Below are 23,905 nucleotides of genomic sequence, written 5' to 3' on the forward strand. Positions count from 1 at the left end.
ATGCAACCTGCCAATTTGCCTTGGATTCCATGGACTTTTACTTTCGTGACCAGTCTGCCGTGTGGGATCTTATGAAAAGCCTTGCTAAAATTCATATCAGCTACATCAAATGCACTACCTTCATCGACCCTCCTCAATAAATTCAATCATGTTAGACACAACCTTCCCTTCCATGCTCTCATTGATTAATCTATCATTTTCTAAATGAAGATTTATCCTGTCCCACAGAAATTATTAAAATAATTTTCCCACCGACATTAGGCTGACTGGCCTGTAATTACTCGGTCTATCCCTTTCTCCCTTTTTAAACAACGGTACAGTGTTAGCTGTCCTCCCGTCCTCTGGCACCACACCTGTAGCCAGAGAAGATTGGAAAACAATGGTCAGAGCCGCTGCCATTTCTCCTCTCGCTTCCCTTAACAGCCTAGAATAAATTTTTACCTGGGACTGGGGATTTATCCACTTTTAAAGATGTTGAACCCCTTAATACCTCCTCTTTCACTATTATTACGATCGACCGCTCCAGTCAAAGCCCCCAATCAAAATATACAATTCTGATTGTGGTGGGAGAAACGCACTGTTAACTCAATCCTCTCCTTCCACGGATTGCCTAACATATCATTTTAAACTTTCCGAATTAAAGGAAGACCCAGCCAAATTGTACCATCTATTAACCCCCGAATGAGGCTAGCCAAATCAACAAATTAATTGTTTAATTAGAAAACAAAATTCTTAAACACTACTAAGACATAAACAATATTTAAAATAGAAAAAATTAGAGTCCTTGCAAATTTACAGTCCAATGTTGCTTGAAGTCCTCATAGCCGTCCGATGGGAAAAAAAGGTTCTTCAACAGTAGAACAGTCTGTAGTCTAATTCCAGCAGTAAGTGATGCTTTCCTTCTCCAGCGATGAATTTCAACAATTATGGACTTGAAACACTTTTTAAATTAATCAATTTGACTTTACAACTTTTGAGCTATAAAAGATTGTCACAGTCTAACTTCCCTTTCAGTTTAAATTATCAGAAATCTCTATTTTGGCTTGTACTTTTTTAGAATTTGGAGAGATAATAATACAGACTACATTATCTTCCTTCAGTTTAAATGGCTGAGAGCTCTTCTTTCAGGTGCTAACACATAGATGTCTGTCTGTTTTTCTCTGTTAGAATAGGCTGTTTGCACTGCAAGCCAGCTCAAAATTCTTCTTTCTTTCTTTTGGGCCTCCTTATCTCGAGAGACAATGGATACGCGCCTGGAGGTGGTCAGTGGAGTGACCTCTCCATGGCGCATGCCTGGGCAAATTTATGGAGGTTGAGAGTTGCCCAGTCGTCAAAACCCCCCTCTCGGCCTTTCTGGTGGGGTCCAAAGGAGTGCAGGACACGACGTTTGGCACCAGTATGGCTGCAGGAACTGCCGGAAACATGCCAAAGGTCAAAATAGTGCTATGTGATCATTTAGATCCATTTGAGAGAGCAGACACGGCCTTGGTTTAATGTCTCACTAATCCTCAGCAACATCAATTAATTTTTGTCTGTCCAAGCTGCTGAAAGATAGTCAATTTGTATTTTTTATTTTTATCTTCCCCCCACATTCCTCAAAATTAAATTGTAACAAATGTATCTCTTGGTGCTCAGTCCAAGTGACTGTATCCAAGGTAATGAGAATGTACCCTTTGAATCGCAGTCTCCGAATAGCTGTATCCAAGGCAACAAGAGTGCACTCTTTGACATAGTCTTTAGAGCTTGCTGCCTTAAAGCAGCATGGCTCTTTTTCCAGCCTTAAAGGCACACCGCATTCTTCCCGGAAAAAAAACTACAGGATCGTAATACTATGTTAATTTCTAACATTTCACACTCCTCCCTCCCTGATTGCAATGTCTGCATTGTCCCTCTCTTTTGCGAAAACAGACACAAAGTATTCGTTAAGAACCATATCCACATCCTCTGCCTACACACACAGGTTACCCTTATAGTCCCTAATAGGCCATACACTTTCTTTAGTTATCCTCTTGCCCTTTATGTATTTATAATAAAAAAAACTTTGGGTTTTCCTTCATTTTATTTGCTAATATTTTTTTCATGCTCTCTCTTTGCTTTCCTGATTGCCTTTTTAATTTCACCCCTACAATTTTTATATTCCTTTAAGTTTTCAGCAATATTGTGCTCTTGGTACCTGTCATAAGCTTCCCTTTTTTCCTTTACTGTCTCCTTTAAGCCCCTTGACATCCGGGGGCTCTGGGTTTATTAGTCCCACTCTTGTTCTTTATGGGAACGTATTTGCTTTGGAGCCTCACACTCTGTTCCTTGAATGCCTCCCACTGATCTGGCACTGACTTACCTTCAAATAGCTGTTTCCAGTCCATTTTAGCTAAATCATATCTCAGCTTTTTTTTTGAAGAAGGAAAGGAAAATTTCTTCTATATTCTTTTCCTCTAATTGGCATGGTTTTATCTGGTTTTGCCCCTCTCGCAGAAGATTGCATAGCTCCCGTTAGGTAGGGACTGTCCATCTCGTAATGCACAAAGTGTAACTGTGTGGGGATAGGCTGATCCTTTCCAGTCTGACTTTTTCATATGTTGTATGTTAGACCAGTGACCATGGAAACATGTCTGGTGTTGGGAGATCTCACTGCAGGTTGTTCTCGCACACTGGAAACGCATGTCTTTTTTCTAAAAAAAAAAGGTGTTCCTTAATTGTTTGTCTTAGATGCAGTAGGTATCTGAAAAAAAATACACTTGTCTTACTGATCAGGTGCTGCTGTGAAGTGGTCAACTGGCCAACAATTCCATTCTCAGAGACAATATAGGATTGAACAAAAATATTCAATCAACAACCATCAGGAAATGCATGACATGGGGAAATATGGCTGATTTGCTGAGTCACGTGGTGTGCGGATCACCTGAGATCATGTGTTTGTGTTGAGTAATACTTTATACTTTGCATACATCCATAACAATAATATCTTGCATTATAAAGTGTCTTCAACATGGTAAAACATCCCAGGCACTTTACTTTCCTTGAAGAGGAGATTTTGAACAGTTTAACATAAGTGTAATACAAATAGTTATTAGTGGCTGGATTTTGCATGAGGCAAAATCCAAGTGCACTGGTTTAAGCTGTGTTTTTTCCAATATGATATTGTTCTATAAGCAAGATATCCAAACATATTCAAACTTCAACCTGCCCGGGCAAAAGTGGCATGTCCATTTGACAGACAGAGTAGCAAACGGTTAACGTGGACACAACAGAAAATTGCACCAGAAGTACAAATTGATTTTAATTTAGAGAGTCAAATCCACAACAAAACAAAAGTGAGAGAACTTGAATAGAATGATCAGGACGAACTCAAAGGAAACTGACCTGGTTTGAAACTCGAGAGAGTCTCCAAAACGCAATACTAAGTTGTAGAGTGGTTTCATTTTTGCTATAAAAAAACTTTCACTAGTATAAAGGCTTTCACGCTGTAGCAGTTACTGTACTGTGGTATCAATGCATTGGGCCACAGGTGATATCATACCTTCATGGGCTCAGTGATGTTGAATTGAGCATGCAAAGTTTGTGCTGTGGATTTCGTGGCTGAGTGCACTGAATAAATCGTTAACACCAATGAATTGCATGTGAGATGTAGTTACTGCTGTCATTTAGACAGACACATGGGCCAGTTTACACACAGCAAGTTCCTGCCATCAGCAAATGAATGAGCATATAATCAGTTTTTGGTGGTATTAAAAGAGAAATGCTGGCCAAGACACTGGGCAGTCTCTTTAAATAGTGACATGGGATTATTCATATTCAACTGAGAGAGATGGAGTCTCTATTTAATGCTGCATTTGAAAAAGGGCACCTCCGACAATATAACACAAATGTAGTAGTTAGCCTTGATTACATGCTCAGGTCTGTACTCAGCCACGAATCTTCAAATTTCTGACTCAATAGAGATCCACTAGCAACTAAGCTGAGCTAACAAAGGTACCCTTGCTCAATGCATTACAGAAATCTTCACACACATACAAGAATCCAGGTGATGAAAGATTCAAAGCGGCAACGGGAAACATCCTGACTGAAATAGGTTCCACTTAGCTTAGTTTATCAGTTGAATAGCTCAGAAAGGATCTGGGTTTAATCTCTAGTTCAAACTGACTCATCTCATCAGGACTGTGACAGGGTGATACAGTTGGCTTCAGCAATCTCAGGTTAGGAAGTGCTACTTCTCCAGCTCAGAGTGAGCATGGATGCTGAGGATGAAGAGGATTGGGTTTGGATGTGACAGCACAACAGTTTACAAAGGGCATAGATTAAAAAAAGGAAATAGAGGATTTACAAGAGGTGCAACGGCAGATCGAGGGAGAAGAAAAATTTTTTTTATTCCAGATTTATTTAATTAACTTATCTAAATTCCCCCAGCTGCCGTGGTGGGATTTGAACTCATGTCTTCAGATCATTAGTTGAAACCTCTGTATTTTTCGTCCAGTAGCATAACCACTATCCTACTATACCTGTGCTTGTAGCTAACTGGGGGTGCCCAGCCAGTCAGGCAGCATCCATGGAGAGAGAAGCGCATTCACATTTCAGTTACTTGACCTTTTATCGCCAACCTGAAGTGTTAACTCTGGAGGTCATTGGTCAGGGGTTGGGTGCAGGGGCACCATCTGGTTGTAATTCTGCTGTTGCTCTCTTGTGCTCAGTACCTGAAGAACTGTGACGCCGTGTGGATCGTTGCCAACGTGACGCGAGCGGTCGATGACAAGACAGCGAAGGACATGCTGGATGAGAGTCTCCGCAGGCAGCTGTTGATGGATGGTCAATATGGACGCATTGCCTTCATCTGCACCAAGACCGACTCTCACAACGTAACCGAGATCCTGAGGTACGGCGGGTGCGGGGGGGCGTTGTAAGGAGGTATATTAGGAGGGGTGACCAGAGATTGGTCAAAGAGGTGCGTTTTAGGAAGGGCCTTTAAGGGGGAGAGAGACGTGGAGAGGCAGCCGGACATTCAGAGAAAATTCCAGAATGTGGGGTCCGCTTGGCTGACAATGTTGGGCGCAGGGAGTTTGAGGAAGTAAGCATGGCCGGGGTCAGGGGAACGCAGAGTGTGTGGGGGTTGGGGTAATGTTGAGGGAACATAAGACTTAGGCAGAGGCCATTCAGCTCCTTGAGTTGGTTCCGTCAATTCAGTTAGATCATGACTGATCTGTGTCTGTCATGGTTCTGCAAGCTGTAATATCCTCGCCAAACGAGGGTGTGGTTGCAGGGCTGGAGGATGTTATAGAGATGGAGAAGGGATGAGGCTGGGGAGGGTTTTGAAAACAAGGATGAGGGGTTGGGGGTCCAGGAACTGTTGCCACACAGGGTGATGGGCGAGCAGAACTGTGGGATGGGATATGGCCATTGGATTAGATGAAGTTCGAAGGGGGGATTGTGGTCGATAATGGTGATGCTTGAGTGGGTCTAGTGCAGCAGGAATACATAGTGCATTAATAGTTCGTTACTGGATGACAAGTGAACATCTGTTCTTTCAGTGCTCTGCGTCTGACCAGTGACTGCAACCCCCTGGAAGATGAGATTGCGGAGCTAAGGAATGCAATTGAGCAACGACAAACGGAACAGCAGACCTGGAGGTTGGAACTGGAACATTTACGAGCCTGCAGTCAGGTACTGGTTTCATTGGGGGCTGGAGGGAAAGAAATAGTAGCCATAACGGTCCATAGAGCACCTGATAACGTAAGACTGGTACAGAAGGACACTGGTCTCTGGTTCAGATGCTGACTCGCCTGCCCTCAGCCTCTGTTCATCTGCACTGACTGCCACACTGATTGTTTTTGTCTCCTTTAACAGGTTGAAGCAATGAATTCCAGAGCCAAACAGCTGGAGTTGGCCATCAAGCAGCTGGGGTTGGAGGTGAGCATTTCCCTGGGGCTGTTCCTGTCGCTCTCTGCTCATGGTGCCTCCAAACCTCTAGGTGCCTGTCGTCTTCCTGTGCACAGTTCCTCGCATCAGCAGTTGTCAGTGTGTTGTATCGTGTCTGCTTCAGTTCTTTAAAAGAGATATCCAATTAATCCCACTCCCCTGCTCTTTCCCCATAGCCCTGCAAATCTTTCCTTCTCCAGTAATTTTCCAATTCCCTTTTGAAAGTTATTATTGAATCTGCTTCCGCTGTCCTTTCAGGCAGCACGTTCCAGATCACAACAACTCACTGCATTAAAAAAAAATTCTCCCCATCTTCGCTTTGGCTCCTTCGCCAGTTATCTTACGTCCTCTGGATTCTGGCTCTTCTGTCACTGAAACCTCCATGATTTTGAACACCTCGATTAAATTTCCCCTTAACCTTCTCTGCTCTAAGGAGAACAATCACAGCTTCTCCAGTCTCTCCACATACCTGAAGTCCCTCATCTCTGGTCCCGTTCTGGTAAATCCTTGTCCACACCCTCTCCAAGGCCTTGACATCCTTCCTAAAGTGCAGTGCCCAAAGTTGGACACAAAACTCCAGCTGAGGTGTGACCAGTGTTTTATCAAGGTTTAGTATAACTTTAGTATAATAGCTTTTATAATCTATTCCTCTGTTAATAAACCAAAGATCCCATATACCTTTGTAGCAGCCTTCTCAATTGGTCCAGCCATCTGCAAAGATTTCTGTACATAGACCCCCAGGTCTCTCTGTTCCTGCACCCCGTTTGAAATTGTACCCTTTAATTTATATTGCCTCTCCTCATTCTTCCAACCAAAATGAATCACTTCACACTTCTCTGTGTTTAATTGCAGCTGCCATGTGTCTTCCCATGTTCCCAGTCTGTCAATGTCCTATTAAGTCTGTTACTATCCTGCTCACTGTTTATTTTACTTGCAAGCTTCACGTTATCTGAAAATTTTGAAATTATGCCTTGTATACCAAAGTCCAGGTCACCAATGCATACCAAAAAGCAGTGATTCTATTGCCAACTCCTGGGGAACACCACTGTACACTGCCATCCAGTCTGAAAAACAACCATTCACCACTTTATCAAATGCCTTTTGAAAGTCCATGTACACATTATCTGTCGACCGTCTCTGTTACTTCTCAAAGAACTTTATCATCAAAAACGATTTGCCTTTAGTAAATCTGTGCTGACTTCCATTTATTAACCCATCCTTTTCCAAAAGCTCAATAATTTTGTCCTGGGTTTTCCCACCACTAACTTCGGCTGACTGGCCTGTAGTTGCTGGGTTTATTCTTTTTTTAAACAGGGGTGTGACAGTTAAAGCCCTCCCAGTCTGGGATCAAACCCCAAGGAGGATTAGGAAGATTGAGGCCAGAATCTCTGCAATTTCCACATGTACTGTTCTCAGCAATCTAGGATTCAGCCCCTCCAGCCCACGTAGTGTTTCTGCGTTGAGTGCTGCTGATCTTTTAAGTGGCTACTATTTATCTGCATTTATTCTATCCAATATCACAGCTGGCTCCTACTTTGTTGCTATGTTGACAGCATTCTCCAGTGAAGACAAATGAAAAGTTAGTACCCTGGCCAAGGCATGTACCTCCACAAGAAAATCTCTTTTTTGGGCACCCGAATCGGTCCTACCTCCCCCCCTCTATCCTTTTACTGTTTGTTTATATATTTAGAAAAGGCTTTGGGGTCCCCTGTTAGGTTAGCCGCTAATCCAGCCTCATGCTCTCTCTTTCCTCTTCTTACCCCTCTTTTTAAGTTCTCCTCTATGCTTTCTGTATTCAGCTTGACCCTCTAATCTATTCTGAACCTTAGATTTGCCATAACCTTCCTTTTTCTGTTGCATTTTAATCTCCCTACTATTCCAGACCATTATCAAACGAGAATGTCAACCCGCCTCAGCCCCTTTTCCCCCCCCGGCCCAGCCCCCAAGCCCTCACCTCTCTCAAGTATGCTTTTGACAGGTTTGAGGGAGGGGTTGGCGATTGGGAGCTTTTTCTGGGCTTGTTCGTGTGAGCTCAGTTCTCTTAATCCAAACTGGTGTTAGGACCAAGGTGGGCGGAGTGCACTGGTTTCTAGTCCCACTTCTTCTCAGGTCACATTATATATTTTAAAAATTACCCAGTTACCGATTCGGTCAATCATATACTCTACTTTTTATCCCAAAATAAAATACACCAACTAGGTTTCTTTCATAAACAACAAAATTATTAGTTTATTATCAAACAAGACTTATCCAGAAGCAAAGCATTCACACAGATTGAAATATGAAAGTTCCCTTTTTATATTCCTCTCACACACACGCACACACAAAATATAGAAATTCTCTCTGCAGAGGTCTGTTACAAAAAAAAGACCAAAAAAAAGGATACTTTGGACAAATACTTGTTAATTTTTGAAGAAAATAAAGAAGCTATGGAAGGAAGTCAGTTGTCCCTTTTGGTCTGACGTCCAGGTATACGGAGATAGGTCACTGGGATCTTTACAGAAGCAATTTGTTCTGGAGATGTCGAGAAATCCTCTGGTAGGCTTTTCAGGAGACATGTGACATCAGGAGTTTGAGCCAACACATACATGAATTGCAGGGTCTTTTCCCAAAGACAAGAGGAAAGAGGAACTGACACACTGGCCTTCTCAGGGTCTCCTAGAGAGGTGCAGGCAAAATGAGCTGGCGTTTCTTTTTCCTTGGCAGGCCAAACACAAACTGTCTTCAAAACAGTTCACACCCTAACTGAACCAAAACAATATCTCAGAAGCAAAAACCACAAACAGAAAGTCAACCTCCTGACCACCATAAATCTTGACATGTGGCGTCTCTGTAAACATCTTCCCCAGGTCACCAAGGCTTCTGTTGTTTATTGAGCTTAAAGCACATGATTTCCAGCAAAGGTTGTTATCAAACAACATCTGTGTCCTTTCAGTGAACTGTCAACAACAAACCAAAGTCTGGCATTTATAAAGTCCTCAGCCTTCCAATGAATCCATCACCACAATATAAATATGAGTCCTCTTAAAAAGAAAACTTTAAAAATATAGAAGCACCTTCACAACACTGGAGAGCTACTATGTGTGTTTAATTCTCTTCTCTGCCTCTCTTTCTCACAGTTGACTGATCTCCATCACAAGATGAGTGTGAAACGACGTGACCTCTCCTTGAACTCCATCAAGGCTCGAAACTTCTTCTGTAAGAGAAAGATTCGTCTCAACTTCAAGTGCGGACTGCAGGTGGGTGCAAAGGTGGGGATAAGAAATAGGAGCAGGAGTCGGCCATTTTGCCCCTTGAGCCTGCTCTGCTATTTAATAAGATCATGGCTGATCTGATTGTGGCCTTAACTCTACTTTCCTGCCTACCCCCAAGATGCTTGACTCCCTTGTAGATCAAAAGTCTGTCTAACTGAGCCTTGAATATATTCAATGACTCGGCGTCCACTGCTTTCTGGGATTGAGAATTCCAAAGATTGACGACCCTCTGAGAGAAGAAATTCCTCCTCATCTCCGACTTAAATGCCCCTCTCCTGATGCTGTCAATCAAATTCTACTCCAACAGTGGTCCTGTAGCTTGCAGGGGGCACGGGTTCAGACAAAGACCAGTGCAGAAGCCAGCAGAGGAGTCAATAGAGGAGCAGTGCTTGATGCAGGACCCATTCAGCAGACTAACACCGAATCATACCCTACTAGAATTGTAATGGTTCAGGACAGTGATAACTTTGACTCATGCCAGCATTTACCACATCAGTAATGCAGTCTAAGCAACGCAGCCCAGAACGCATCAGCCTCAAATCTGTATCTATCATTCTCTCATTAATCTCAATAGCATCCCACTGAGAGTGAGCAACTGATGCTTGGCTTTCACTGACTGAACATGTTCACCCATTCAGTACAGCTCCTCAAACTTACCTAAAGAAGAAAATACTAGACCCAGAGGGAGTGCAGCATAGGTTCACTAGACTGAATCCTGGGATGAGGGGATTGTCTTATGTGGAGAGTTTGAGTAGACTAGGCCTACATTCTGTGGAGTTCTGAAGAATGAGAGGTGATCTTATTGAAACATAAAATTCTTAAGAGTAGATACTGAGAAAATGTTTCCCCTGGCTGGGAATTCAAGAAGACGGGGGTCACAGTCTCGGAATAGGGGGTCGGGTATTCAGGACTGAGATGATAAATTTCCTCACTAAGGTGGTTGTGACTCTTGAGAATGCTCTATCCCAGAAAGTTGTGGGAGGCTCAGTCGTTAAGTACATTCAAGTCAGAGGTCCATGGATTTTTGGGATATAAGGGATTTTGGGATAGTGTGTGAAAGTGGAGTTGAGGTAGAAGATCAGCCATGATCTTATTAAATGGCGGAGCAGGATCGAGGGGCCGAATGGCCTCCTCCTGCTCCCGATTCGATTGTGCTGTTCGCTGAGACTTGAGAACCAAAACCTAGGATGAAACTTCTGCTCAATACTGAGAGTGTGCAGTACTGAGGGAGTGCTGCATTGTCGGAGGGTCAGTACTGAGGGAGTGCAGCACTGTCGGAGGGTCAGTACTGAGGGAGTGCTGCATTGTCGGAGGGTCAGTACTGAGGGAGTGCAGCACTGTCGGAGGGTCAGTACTGACGGAGTGCTGCACTGTCGGAAGGTCAGTACTGAGGGAGTGCTGCACTGTCGGAGGGTCAGTACTGAGGGAGTGCTGCACTATCGGAGGGTCGGTACTGAGGGAGTGCTGCACTGTTGGAGGGTCGGTACTGAGGGAGTGCTGCACTGTCGGAGGGTCAGTACTGAGGGAGTGCTGCACTGTCGGAGGGCCAGTACTGAGGGAGTGCTGCACTGTCGGAGGGTCAGTACTGAGGGAGTGCTGCACTGTCGGAGGGTCAGTACTGAGGAAGTGCTGCACTGTCGGAGGGTTAGTACTGAGGCAGAGCTGCACCGTCGGAGGGTCAGTACTGAGGGAGTGCTGCACTGTCGGAGGGCCAGTACTGAGGGAGTGCTGCACTGTCGGAGGGCCAGTACTGAGGGAGTGCTGCACTGTCGGAGGGTCAGTACTGAGGGAGTGCTGCACTGTCGGAGGGTCAGTACTGAGGAAGTGCTGCACTGTCGGAGGGTTAGTACTGAGGCAGAGCTGCACCGTCGGAGGGTCAGTACTGAGGGAGTGCTGCACCGTCGGAGGGTCAGTACTGAGGGAGTATGGCACTGTCAGAGGGTCAGTACTGAGGGAGTGCTGCACTGCTGGGGGGTCAGTCCTGAGGGAGTGCTGCACTGTCGGATGGTCAGTACTGAGGGAGGGCTGCACTGTCGGGGGGTCAGTCCTGAGGGAGTGCTGCACTGTCGGAGGGTCAGTACTGAGGGAGTGCTGCACTGTCTGAGGTCAGTACTGAGGGAGTGCTGCACTGTCGGAGGGTCAGTACTGAGGGAGTGCTGCACTGTCAGAGGGTTAGTACTGAGGCAGAGCTGCACCGTCGGAGGGTCAGTACTGAGGGAGTGCTGCACCGTAGGAGGGTCAGTACTGAGGGAATGCTGCACTGTCGGAGGGTCAGTACTGAGGGAGTGCTGCACTGTCTGGGGTCAGTACTGAGGGAGTGCTGCACTGTCTGGGGTCAGTACTGAGGGAGTGCTGCACTGTTGGAGGGTCAGTACTGAGGGAGTGCTGCACTGTCGGAGGGTCAGTCCTGAGGGAGTGCTGCACTGCCGGGGGGTCAGTCCTGACGGAGTGATGCACTGTCGGAGGGTCAGTACTGAGGGAGTGCTGCACTGTCGGAGGGTCAGTCCTGAGGGAGTGCTGCACTGCCAGGGGGTCAGTCCTGAGGGAGTGATGCACTGTCGGAGGGTCAGTCCTGAGGGAGTGCTGCACTGCCGGGGGGTCAGTCCTGACGGAGTGATGCACTGTCGGAGGGTCAGTACTGAGGGAGTGCTGCACTGTCGGAGGGTCAGTCCTGAGGGAGTGCTGCACTGCCAGGGGGTCAGTCCTGAGGGAGTGATGCACTGTCGGAGGGTCAGTACTGAGGGAATGCTGCACTGTCGGAGGTTCAGTACTGAGGGAGCGCTGCACTGCTGGAGGGTCAGTACTGAGGGAGTGCTGCATTGTCAGAGGATCAGTACTGAGGGAGTGCTGCACTGTGCAGATCCTTCAGACATGATGTTAAATTGAGGCCCCGTCTGCCTCCTCAGGTGGAAATAAAAGATCCCACAGCCACTGTTTTGAAGGTGAGCAGGAAGGTTTCCCCAGTGTCCTGGTCAATATAGGTCCCTGAGTCGCCATCACTGAACCAGATTATCTGATGTTTATTGCATTGTTTGTGGGATCTTGCTGTGTGCAAATTGGTTCCAGCGTTTCCTACATTCCAACACTGATTATACTTTGAAAGTACTTCATTAGTGTAAAGTGCTTTGGGATGTCCTGGGGATGTAAAAGGTGTTATAGAAATGCAAGTTTTTTAGGTCACAGCTGACACCTGGCAATGATTTTTATCTTTTACTGTCTTTCACCCCCTTGGGTTCCCTGGTCCTGCCCAGTGTTTACTCTCTGGGTGCACTGTGATCTAACCCGGTCCAGCCCAGTGTTTACTCTCTGTGCGCTGTGATCTAACCCGGTCCAGCCCAGTGTTTACTCTCTGGGTGTGCTGTGATCGAACCCGGTCCAGCCCAGTGTTTATTCTCTGGGTGTGCTGTGATCTAACCCGGTCCAGCCCAGTGTTTACTCTCTGTGCGCTGTGATCTAACCCGGTCCAGCCCAGTGTTTACTCTCTGTGCGCTGTGATCTAACCCGGTCTAGCCCAGTGTTTACTCTCTGGGTGCACTGTGATCTAACCCGGTCCAGCCCAGTGTTTACTCTCTGGGTGCACTGTGATCTAACCCGGTTCAGCCCAGTGTTTACTCTCTCTCGGTTTGCTGAGCTCGAACCCGGTCCAGCCCAGTGTTTACTCTCTCTGTGCGCTGTGATCTAACCCGGTCCGGCCCAGTGTTTACTCTCTGGGTGCGCTGTGATCTAAGCCGGTCCAGCCCAGTGTTTACTCTCTGGGTGCGCTGTGATCTAACCCGGTCCAGCCCAGTGTTTACTCTCTGGGTGCGCTGTGATCTAACCCGGTCCAGCCCAGTGTTTACTCTCTGGGTGCGCTGTGATCTAACCCGGTCCAGCCCAGTGTTTACTCTCTGGGTGCACTGTGATCTAACCCGGTCCAGCCCAGTGTTTACTCTCTGGGTGCACTGTGATCTAACCCGGTCCAGCCCAGTGTTTACTCTCTGTGCGCTGTGATCTAACCCGGTCCAGCCCAGTGTTTACTCTCTGGGTGTGCTGTGATCGAACCCGGTCCAGCCCAGTGTTTATTCTCTGGGTGTGCTGTGATCTAACCCGGTCCAGCCCAGTGTTTACTCTCTGTGCGCTGTGATCTAACCCGGTCCAGCCCAGTGTTTACTCTCTGTGCGCTGTGATCTAACCCGATCTAGCCCAGTGTTTACTCTCTGGGTGCGCTGTGATCTAACCCGGTTCAGCCCAGTGTTTACTCTCTCTCGGTTTGCTGAGCTCGAACCCGGTCCAGCCCAGTGTTTACTCTCTCTGTGCGCTGTGATCTAACCCGGTCCGGCCCAGTGTTTACTCTCTGGGTGCGCTGTGATCTAAGCCGGTCCAGCCCAGTGTTTACTCTCTGGGTGCGCTGTGATCTAACCCGGTCCAGCCCAGTGTTTACTCTCTGGGTGCGCTGTGATCTAACCCGGTCCAGCCCAGTGTTTACTCTCTGGGTGCGCTGTGATCTAACCCGGTCCAGCCCAGTGTTTACTCTCTGGGTGCACTGTGATCTAACCCGGTCCAGCCCAGTGTTTACTCTCTGTGCGCTGTGATCTAACCCGGTCCAGCCCAGTGTTTACTCTCTGGGTGTGCTGTGATCGAACCCGGTCCAGCCCAGTGTTTATTCTCTGGGTGGGCTGTGATCTAACCCGGTCCAGCCCAGTGTTTACTCTCTGTGCGCTGTGATCTAACCCGGTCCAGCCCAGTGTTTACTCTCTGTGCGCTGTGATCTAACCCGGTCCAGCCCAGTGTTTACTCTCTCTCGGTTTGCTGAGCTCTAACCCGGTCCAGCCCAGTGTTTACTCTCTCTGTGCGCTGTGATCTAACCCGGTCCGGCCCAGTGTTTACTCTCTGGGTGCGCTGTGATCTAAGCCGGTCCAGCCCAGTGTTTACTCTCTGGGTGCGCTGTGATCTAACCCGGTCCAGCCCAGTGTTTACTCTCTGGGTGCGCTGTGATCTAACCCCGTCCAGCCCAGTGTTTACTCTCTGGGTGCGCTGTGATCTAACCCGGTCCAGCCCAGTGTTTACTCTCTGGGTGCGCTGTGATCTAACCCGGTCCAGCCCAGTGTTTACTCTCTCTCGGTTTGCTGTGATCTAACCCGGTCCAGCCCAGTGTTTACTCTCTCTCGGTTTGCTGAGCTCTAACCCGGTCCAGCCCAGTGTTTACTCTGTGGATGCGCTGTGATCTAACCCGGTCCAGCCCAGTGTTTACTCTCTGGGTGCACTGTGATCTAACCCGGTTCAGCCCAGTGTTTACTCTCCAGGTGTGCTGTGATCTAACCCGGTCCAGCCCAGTGTTAACTCTCTCTGTGCGCTGTGATCTAACCCGGTTCAGCCCAGTGTTTACTCTCCAGGTGTGCTGTGATCTAACCCGGTCCAGCCCAGTGTTTACTCTCTCTGTGTGCTGTGATCTAACCCGGTCCAGCCCAGTGTTTACTCTCTGGGTGCGCTGTGATCTAACCCGGTCCGGCCCAGTGTTTACGCTCTGGGTGTGCTGTGATCTAACCCGGTCCAGCCCAGTGTTTACTCTCTGGGTGCAATGTGATCTAACCCGGTCCAGCCCAGTGTTTACTCTCTGGATGCGCTGTGATCTAACCCGGTCCGGCCCAGTGTTTACTCTCTGGGTGCACTGTGATCTAACCCGGTTCAGCCCAATGTTTACTCTCTGGGTGCGCTGTGATCTAACCTGGTCCAGCCCAGTGTTTACTCTCTGGGTGCGCTGTGATCTAACCCGGTCCAGCCCAGTGTTTACTCTCTCTCGGTTTGCTGTGATCTAACCCGGTCCAGCCCAGTGTTTACTCTCTGGGTGCGCTGTGATCTAACCCGGTCCAGCCCAGTGTTTACTCTCTGGGTGCGCTGTGATCTAACCTGGTCCAGCCCAGTGTTTACTCTCTGGGTGCGCTGTGATCTAACCCGGTCCGGCCCAGTGTTTACTCTCTGGGTGTGCTGTGATCTAACCCGGTCCAGCCCAGTGTTTACTCTCTGGGTGCAATGTGATCTAACCCGGTCCAGCCCAGTGTTTACTCTCTGGGTGCGCTGTGATCTAACCCGGTTCAGCCCAGTGTTTACTCTCTGGGTGCACTGTGATCTAACCCGGGTCAGCCCAGTGTTTACTCTCTGGGTGCGCTGTGATCTAACCTGGTCCAGCCCAGTGTTTACTCTCTGGGTGCGCTGTGATCTAACCCGGTCCAGCCCAGTGTTTACTCTCTCTCGGTTTGCTGTGATCTAACCCGGTCCAGCCCAGTGTTTACTCTCTGGGTGCGCTGTGATCTAACCTGGTCCAGCCCAGTGTTTACTCTCTGGGTGCACTGTGATCTAACCCGGGTCAGCCCAGTGTTTACTCTCTGGGTGCACTGTGATCTAACCCGGGTCAGCCCAGTGTTTACTCTCTGGGTGCACTGTGATCTAACCCGGGTCAGCCCAGTGTTTACTCTCTGGGTGCGCTGTGATCTAACCTGGTCCAGCCCAGTGTTTACTCTCTGGGTGCACTGTGATCTAACCTGGTCCAGCCCAGTGTTTACTCTCTGGGTGCACTGTGATCTAACCCGGTTCAGCCCAGTGTTTACTCTCTGGGTGCGCTGTGATCTAACCTGGTCCAGCCCAGTGTTTACTCTCTGGGTGCACTGTGATCTAACCCGGTTCAGCCCAGTGTTTACTCTCTGGGTGCGCTGTGATCTAACCTGGTCCAGCCCAGTGTTTACTTACTGGGTGCACTGTGATCTAACCCGGTCCAGCCCACTGTTTACTCTCTCTCGGTTTGCTGTGATCTAACCCGGTCCAGCCCAGTGTTTACTCTCTCTCGGTTTGCTGTGATCTAACCCGGTCCAGCCCAGTGTTTACTCTCTGGGTGCACTGTGATCTAACCCGGTTCAGCCCAGTGTTTACTCTCTGGGTGCGCTGTGATCTAACCCGGTCCAGCCCAGTGTTTACTCTCTGGGTGCACTGTGATCTAACCTGGTCCAGCCCAGTGTTTACTCTCTGGGTGCGCTGTGTTCTAACCCGGTCCAGCCCAGTGTTTACTCTCTCTCGGTTTGCTGTGATCTAACCCGGTCCAGCCCAGTGTTTACTCTCTCTCGGTTTGCTGTGATCTAACCCGGTCCAGCCCAGTGTTTACTCTCTCTCGGTTTGCTGTGATCTAACCCGGTCCAGCCCAGTGTTTACTCTCTGGGTGCACTGTGATCTAACCCGGTCCAGCCCAGTGTTTACTCTATGGGTGCACTGTGATCTAACCCGGTCCAGCCCAGTGTTTACTCTCTCGGTTTGCTGTGATCTAACCCGGTCCAGCCCAGTGTTTACTCTCTCTGTGCGCTGTGATCTAACCCGGTTCAGCCCAGTGTTTACTCTCTGGGTGCGCTGTGATCTAACCTGGTCCAGCCCAGTGTTTACTTTCTGGGTGCGCTGTGATCTAACCCGGTCCAGCCCAGTGTTTACTCTCTCTCGGTTTGCTGTGATCTAACCCGGTCCAGCCCAGTGTTTACTCTCTCTCGGTTTGCTGTGATCTAACCCGGTCCAGCCCAGTGTTTACTCTCTCTCGGTTTGCTGTGATCTAACCCGGTCCAGCCCAGTGTTTACTCTCTGGGTGCACTGTGATCTAACCCGGTCCAGCCCAGTGTTTACTCTCTGGGTGCGCTGTGATCTAACCCGGTTCAGCCCAGTGTTTACTCTCTCTCGGTTTGCTGAGCTCTAACCCGGTCCAGCCCAGTGTTTACTCTCTCTGTGCGCTGTGATCTAACCCGGTCCGGCCCAGTGTTTACTCTCTGGGTGCACTGTGATCTAAGCCGGTCCAGCCCAGTGTTTACTCTCTGGGTGCGCTGTGATCTAACCTGGTCCAGCCCAGTGTTTACTCTCTGGGTGCGCTGTGATCTAACCCGGTCCAGCCCAGTGTTTACTCTCTGGGTGCGCTGTGATCTAACCCGGTCCAGCCCAGTGTTTACTCTCTGGGTGCACTGTGATCTAACCCGGTCCAGCCCAGTGTTTACTCTCTGTGCGCTGTGATCTAACCCGGTCCAGCCCAGTGTTTACTCTCTGGGTGCGCTGTGATCTAACCCGGTCCAGCCCAGTGTTTACTCTCTGGGTGCACTGTGATCTAACCCGGTCCAGCCCAGTGTTTACTCTCTGTGCGCTGTGATCTAACCCGGTCCAGCCCAGTGTTTACTCTCTGGGTGTGCTGTGATCGAACCCGGTCCAGCCCAGTGTTTATTCTCTGGGTGGGCTGTGATCTAACCCGGTCCAGCCCAGTGTTTACTCTCTGTGCGCTGTGATCTAACCCGGTCCAGCCCAGTGTTTACTCTCTGTGCGCTGTGATCTAACCCGGTCCAGCCCAGTGTTTACTCTCTCTCGGTTTGCTGAGCTCTAACCCGGTCCAGCCCAGTGTTTACTCTCTGGGTGCGCTGTGATCTAACCCGGTCCGGCCCAGTGTTTACGCTCTGGGTGTGCTGTGATCTTACCCGGTCCAGCCCAGTGTTTACTCTCTGGGTGCAATGTGATCTAACCCGGTCCAGCCCAGTGTTTACTCTCTGGATGCGCTGTGATCTAACCCGGTCCGGCCCAGTGTTTACTCTCTGGGTGCACTGTGATCTAACCCGGTTCAGCCCAATGTTTACTCTCTGGGTGCGCTGTGATCTAACCTGGTCCAGCCCAGTGTTTACTCTCTGGGTGCGCTGTGATCTAACCCGGTCCAGCCCAGTGTTTACTCTCTCTCGGTTTGCTGTGATCTAACCCGGTCCAGCCCAGTGTTTACTCTCTGGGTGCGCTGTGATCTAACCCGGTCCAGCCCAGTGTTTACTCTCTGGGTGCGCTGTGATCTAACCTGGTCCAGCCCAGTGTTTACTCTCTGGGTGCGCTGTGATCTAACCCGGTCCGGCCCAGTGTTTACTCTCTGGGTGTGCTGTGATCTAACCCGGTCCAGCCCAGTGTTTACTCTCTGGGTGCAATGTGATCTAACCCGGTCCAGCCCAGTGTTTACTCTCTGGGTGCGCTGTGATCTAACCCGGTTCAGCCCAGTGTTTACTCTCTGGGTGCACTGTGATCTAACCCGGGTCAGCCCAGTGTTTACTCTCTGGGTGCGCTGTGATCTAACCTGGTCCAGCCCAGTGTTTACTCTCTGGGTGCGCTGTGATCTAACCCGGTCCAGCCCAGTGTTTACTCTCTCTCGGTTTGCTGTGATCTAACCCGGTCCAGCCCAGTGTTTACTCTCTGGGTGCGCTGTGATCTAACCTGGTCCAGCCCAGTGTTTACTCTCTGGGTGCACTGTGATCTAACCCGGGTCAGCCCAGTGTTTACTCTCTGGGTGCACTGTGATCTAACCCGGGTCAGCCCAGTGTTTACTCTCTGGGTGCACTGTGATCTAACCCGGGTCAGCCCAGTGTTTACTCTCTGGGTGCGCTGTGATCTAACCTGGTCCAGCCCAGTGTTTACTCTCTGGGTGCACTGTGATCTAACCTGGTCCAGCCCAGTGTTTACTCTCTGGGTGCACTGTGATCTAACCCGGTTCAGCCCAGTGTTTACTCTCTGGGTGCGCTGTGATCTAACCTGGTCCAGCCCAGTGTTTACTCTCTGGGTGCACTGTGATCTAACCCGGTTCAGCCCAGTGTTTACTCTCTGGGTGCGCTGTGATCTAACCTGGTCCAGCCCAGTGTTTACTTACTGGGTGCGCTGTGATCTAACCCGGTCCAGCCCAGTGTTTACTCTCTCTCGGTTTGCTGTGATCTAACCCGGTCCAGCCCAGTGTTTACTCTCTCTCGGTTTGCTGTGATCTAACCCGGTCCAGCCCAGTGTTTACTCTCTGGGTGCACTGTGATCTAACCCGGTTCAGCCCAGTGTTTACTCTCTGGGTGCGCTGTGATCTAACCCGGTCCAGCCCAGTGTTTACTCTCTGGGTGCACTGTGATCTAACCTGGTCCAGCCCAGTGTTTACTCTCTGGGTGCGCTGTGTTCTAACCCGGTCCAGCCCAGTGTTTACTCTCTCTCGGTTTGCTGTGATCTAACCCGGTCCAGCCCAGTGTTTACTCTCTCTCGGTTTGCTGTGATCTAACCCGGTCCAGCCCAGTGTTTACTCTCTCTCGGTTTGCTGTGATCTAACCCGGTCCAGCCCAGTGTTTACTCTCTGGGTGCACTGTGATCTAACCCGGTCCAGCCCAGTGTTTACTCTATGGGTGCACTGTGATCTAACCCGGTCCAGCCCAGTGTTTACTCTCTCGGTTTGCTGTGATCTAACCCGGTCCAGCCCAGTGTTTACTCTCTCTGTGCGCTGTGATCTAACCCGGTTCAGCCCAGTGTTTACTCTCTGGGTGCGCTGTGATCTAACCTGGTCCAGCCCAGTGTTTACTCTCTCTCGGTTTGCTGTGATCTAACCCGGTCCAGCCCAGTGTTTACTCTCTCTCGGTTTGCTGTGATCTAACCCGGTCCAGCCCAGTGTTTACTCTCTCTCGGTTTGCTGTGATCTAACCCGGTCCAGCCCAGTGTTTACTCTCTGGGTGCACTGTGATCTAACCCGGTCCAGCCCAGTGTTTACTCTCTGGGTGCGCTGTGATCTAACCCGGTTCAGCCCAGTGTTTACTCTCTCTCGGTTTGCTGAGCTCTAACCCGGTCCAGCCCAGTGTTTACTCTCTCTGTGCGCTGTGATCTAACCCGGTCCGGCCCAGTGTTTACTCTCTGGGTGCACTGTGATCTAAGCCGGTCCAGCCCAGTGTTTACTCTCTGGGTGCGCTGTGATCTAACCCGGTCCAGCCCAGTGTTTACTCTCTGGGTGCGCTGTGATCTAACCCGGTCCAGCCCAGTGTTTACTCTCTGGGTGCGCTGTGATCTAACCCGGTCCAGCCCAGTGTTTACTCTCTGGGTGCACTGTGATCTAACCCGGTCCAGCCCAGTGTTTACTCTCTGTGCGCTGTGATCTAACCCGGTCCAGCCCAGTGTTTACTCTCTGGGTGCGCTGTGATCTAACCCGGTCCAGCCCAGTGTTTACTCTCTGGGTGCACTGTGATCTAACCCGGTCCAGCCCAGTGTTTACTCTCTGTGCGCTGTGATCTAACCCGGTCCAGCCCAGTGTTTACTCTCTGGGTGTGCTGTGATCGAACCCGGTCCAGCCCAGTGTTTACTCTCTGGGTGCACTGTGATCTAACCTGGTCCAGCCCAGTGTTTACTCTCTGTGCGCTGTGATCTAACCCGGTCCAGCCCAGTGTTTACTCTCTCTCGGTTTGCTGAGCTCTAACCCGGTCCAGCCCAGTGTTTACTCTCTGGGTGCGCTGTGATCTAACCCCGTCCAGCCCAGTGTTTACTCTCTGGGTGCGCTGTGATCTAACCCGGTCCAGCCCAGTGTTTACTCTCTGGGTGCGCTGTGATCTAACCCGGTCCAGCCCAGTGTTTACTCTCTGGGTGCGCTGTGATCTAACCCGGTCCAGCCCAGTGTTTACTCTCTCTCGGTTTGCTGTGATCTAACCCTGTCCAGCCCAGTGTTTACTCTCTCTCGGTTTGCTGAGCTCTAACCCGGTCCAGCCCAGTGTTTACTCTGTGGATGCGCTGTGATCTAACCCGGTCCAGCCCAGTGTTTACTCTCTGGGTGCACTGTGATCTAACCCGGTTCAGCCCAGTGTTTACTCTCCAGGTGTGCTGTGATCTAACCCGGTCCAGCCCAGTGTTAACTCTCTCTGTGCGCTGTGATCTAACCCGGTTCAGCCCAGTGTTTACTCTCCAGGTGTGCTGTGATCTAACCCGGTCCAGCCCAGTGTTTACTCTCTCTGTGTGCTGTGATCTAACCCGGTCCAGCCCAGTGTTTACTCTCTGGGTGCGCTGTGATCTCACCCGGTCCGGCCCAGTGTTTACGCTCTGGGTGTGCTGTGATCTAACCCGGTCCAGCCCAGTGTTTACTCTCTGGGTGCAATGTGATCTAACCCGGTCCAGCCCAGTGTTTACTCTCTGGATGCGCTGTGATCTAACCCGGTCCGGCCCAGTGTTTACTCTCTGGGTGCACTGTGATCTAACCCGGTTCAGCCCAGTGTTTACTCTCTGGGTGCGCTGTGATCTAACCTGGTCCAGCCCAGTGTTTACTCTCTGGGTGCGCTGTGATCTAACCCGGTCCAGCCCAGTGTTTACTCTCTCTCGGTTTGCTGTGATCTAACCCGGTCCAGCCCATTGTTTACTCTCTGGGTGCGCTGTGATCTAACCCGGTCCAGCCCAGTGTTTACTCTCTGGGTGCGCTGTGATCTAACCTGGTCCAGCCCAGTGTTTACTCTCTGGGTGCGCTGTGATCTAACCCGGTCCGGCCCAGTGTTTACTCTCTGGGTGTGCTGTGATCTAACCCGGTCCAGCCCAGTGTTTACTCTCTGGGTGTAATGTGATCTAACCCGGTCCAGCCCAGTGTTTACTCTCTGGGTGCGCTGTGATCTAACCCGGTTCAGCCCAGTGTTTACTCTCTGGGTGCACTGTGATCTAACCCGGGTCAGCCCAGTGTTTACTCTCTGGGTGCGCTGTGATCTAACCTGGTCCAGCCCAGTGTTTACTCTCTGGGTGCGCTGTGATCTAACCCGGTCCAGCCCAGTGTTTACTCTCTCTCGGTTTGCTGTGATCTAACCCGGTCCAGCCCAGTGTTTACTCTCTGGGTGCGCTGTGATCTAACCTGGTCCAGCCCAGTGTTTACTCTCTGGGTGCACTGTGATCTAACCCGGGTCAGCCCAGTGTTTACTCTCTGGGTGCACTGTGATCTAACCCGGTTCAGCCCAGTGTTTACTCTCTGGGTGCACTGTGATCTAACCCGGGTCAGCCCAGTGTTTACTCTCTGGGTGCGCTGTGATCTAACCTGGTCCAGCCCAGTGTTTACTCTCTGGGTGAACTGTGATCTAACCTGGTCCAGCCCAGTGTTTACTCTCTGGGTGCACTGTGATCTAACCCGGTTCAGCCCAGTGTTTACTCTCTGGGTGCGCTGTGATCTAACCTGGTCCAGCCCAATGTTTACTCTCTGGGTGCACTGTGATCTAACCCGGTTCAGCCCAGTGTTTACTCTCTGGGTGCGCTGTGATCTAACCTGGTCCAGCCCAGTGTTTACTTTCTGGGTGCGCTGTGATCTAACCCGGTCCAGCCCAGTGTTTACTCTCTCTCGGTTTGCTGTGATCTAACCCGGTCCAGCCCAGTGTTTACTCTCTCTCGGTTTGCTGTGATCTAACCCGGTCCAGCCCAGTGTTTACTCTCTCTCGGTTTGCTGTGATCTAACCCGGTCCAGCCCAGTGTTTACTCTCTGGGTGCACTGTGATCTAACCCGGTTCAGCCCAGTGTTTACTCTCTGGGTGCGCTGTGATCTAACCCGGTCCAGCCCAGTGTTTACTCTCTGGGTGCACTGTGATCTAACCTGGTCCAGCCCAGTGTTTACTCTCTGGGTGCGCTGTGATCTAACCTGGTCCAGCCCAGTGTTTACTTTCTGGGTGCGCTGTGATCTAACCCGGTCCAGCCCAGTGTTTACTCTCTCTCGGTTTGCTGTGATCTAACCCGGTCCAGCCCAGTGTTTACTCTCTCTCGGTTTGCTGTGATCTAACCCGGTCCAGCCCAGTGTTTACTCTCTCTCGGTTTGCTGTGATCTAACCCGGTCCAGCCCAGTGTTTACTCTCTGGGTGCACTGTGATCTAACCCGGTCCAGCCCAGTGTTTACTCTCTCTCGGTTTGCTGTGATCTAACCCGGTCCAGCCCAGTGTTTACTCTCTCTCGGTTTGCTGTGATCTAACCCGGTCCAGCCCAGTGTTTACTCTCTGGGTGCGCTGTGATCTAACCTGGTCCAGCCCAGTGTTTACTCTCTGGGTGCACTGTGATCTAACCCGGTCCAGCCCAGTGTTTACTCTCTCTCGGTTTGCTGTGATCTAACCCGGTCCAGCCCAGTGTTTACTCTCTCTCGGTTTGCTGTGATCTAACCCGGTCCAGCCCAGTGTTTACTCTCTGGGTGCACTGTGATCTAACCCGGTCCAGCCCAGTGTTTACTCTCTGGGTGCACTGTGATCTAACCCGGTCCAGCCCAGTGTTTACTCTCTCTCGGTTTGCTGTGATCTAACCCGGTCCAGCCCAGTGTTTACTCTCTCTCGGTTTGCTGTGATCTAACCCGGTCCAGCCCAGTGTTTACTCTCTGGGTGCGCTGTGATCTAACCCGGTCCAGCCCAGTGTTTACTCTCTGGGTGCACTGTGATCTAACCCGGTCCAGCCCAGTGTTTACTCTCTGTGCGCTGTGATCTAACCCGGTCCAGCCCAGTGTTTACTCTCTGGGTGTGCTGTGATCGAACCCGGTCCAGCCCAGTGTTTATTCTCTGGGTGGGCTGTGATCTAACCCGGTCCAGCCCAGTGTTTACTCTCTGTGCGCTGTGATCTAACCCGGTCCAGCCCAGTGTTTACTCTCTGTGCGCTGTGATCTAACCCGGTCCAGCCCAGTGTTTACTCTCTCTCGGTTTGCTGAGCTCTAACCCGGTCCAGCCCAGTGTTTACTCTCTGGGTGCGCTGTGATCTAACCCGGTCCGGCCCAGTGTTTACGCTCTGGGTGTGCTGTGATCTAACCCGGTCCAGCCCAGTGTTTACTCTCTGGGTGCAATGTGATCTAACCCGGTCCAGCCCAGTGTTTACTCTCTGGATGCGCTGTGATCTAACCCGGTCCGGCCCAGTGTTTACTCTCTGGGTGCACTGTGATCTAACCCGGTTCAGCCCAATGTTTACTCTCTGGGTGCGCTGTGATCTAACCTGGTCCAGCCCAGTGTTTACTC

The 23,905-nt window shown here is 50.2% G+C and overlaps 1 protein-coding gene across 1 annotated transcript in view; it reads left to right on the forward strand.

Annotated features, from left to right (window-relative positions):
* The window catches only part of LOC137381126 (uncharacterized), a 184,719-nt gene that overhangs the window by 114,832 nt on the left and 45,982 nt on the right, over positions 1-23,905 (forward strand). The window contains exons 12-15 of the mRNA XM_068053517.1: positions 4,686-4,867; positions 5,520-5,652; positions 5,836-5,898; positions 9,027-9,146. Coding sequence (XP_067909618.1) covers positions 4,686-4,867; positions 5,520-5,652; positions 5,836-5,898; positions 9,027-9,146 — 498 coding nt within the window. The remainder of the gene's footprint in view (positions 1-4,685; positions 4,868-5,519; positions 5,653-5,835; positions 5,899-9,026; positions 9,147-23,905) is intronic.

The sequence above is a fragment of the Heterodontus francisci genome, chromosome 2, assembly GCF_036365525.1.
Source record: "Heterodontus francisci isolate sHetFra1 chromosome 2, sHetFra1.hap1, whole genome shotgun sequence".
In the NCBI taxonomy this organism is placed as follows: Eukaryota; Metazoa; Chordata; class Chondrichthyes; order Heterodontiformes; family Heterodontidae; genus Heterodontus; species Heterodontus francisci.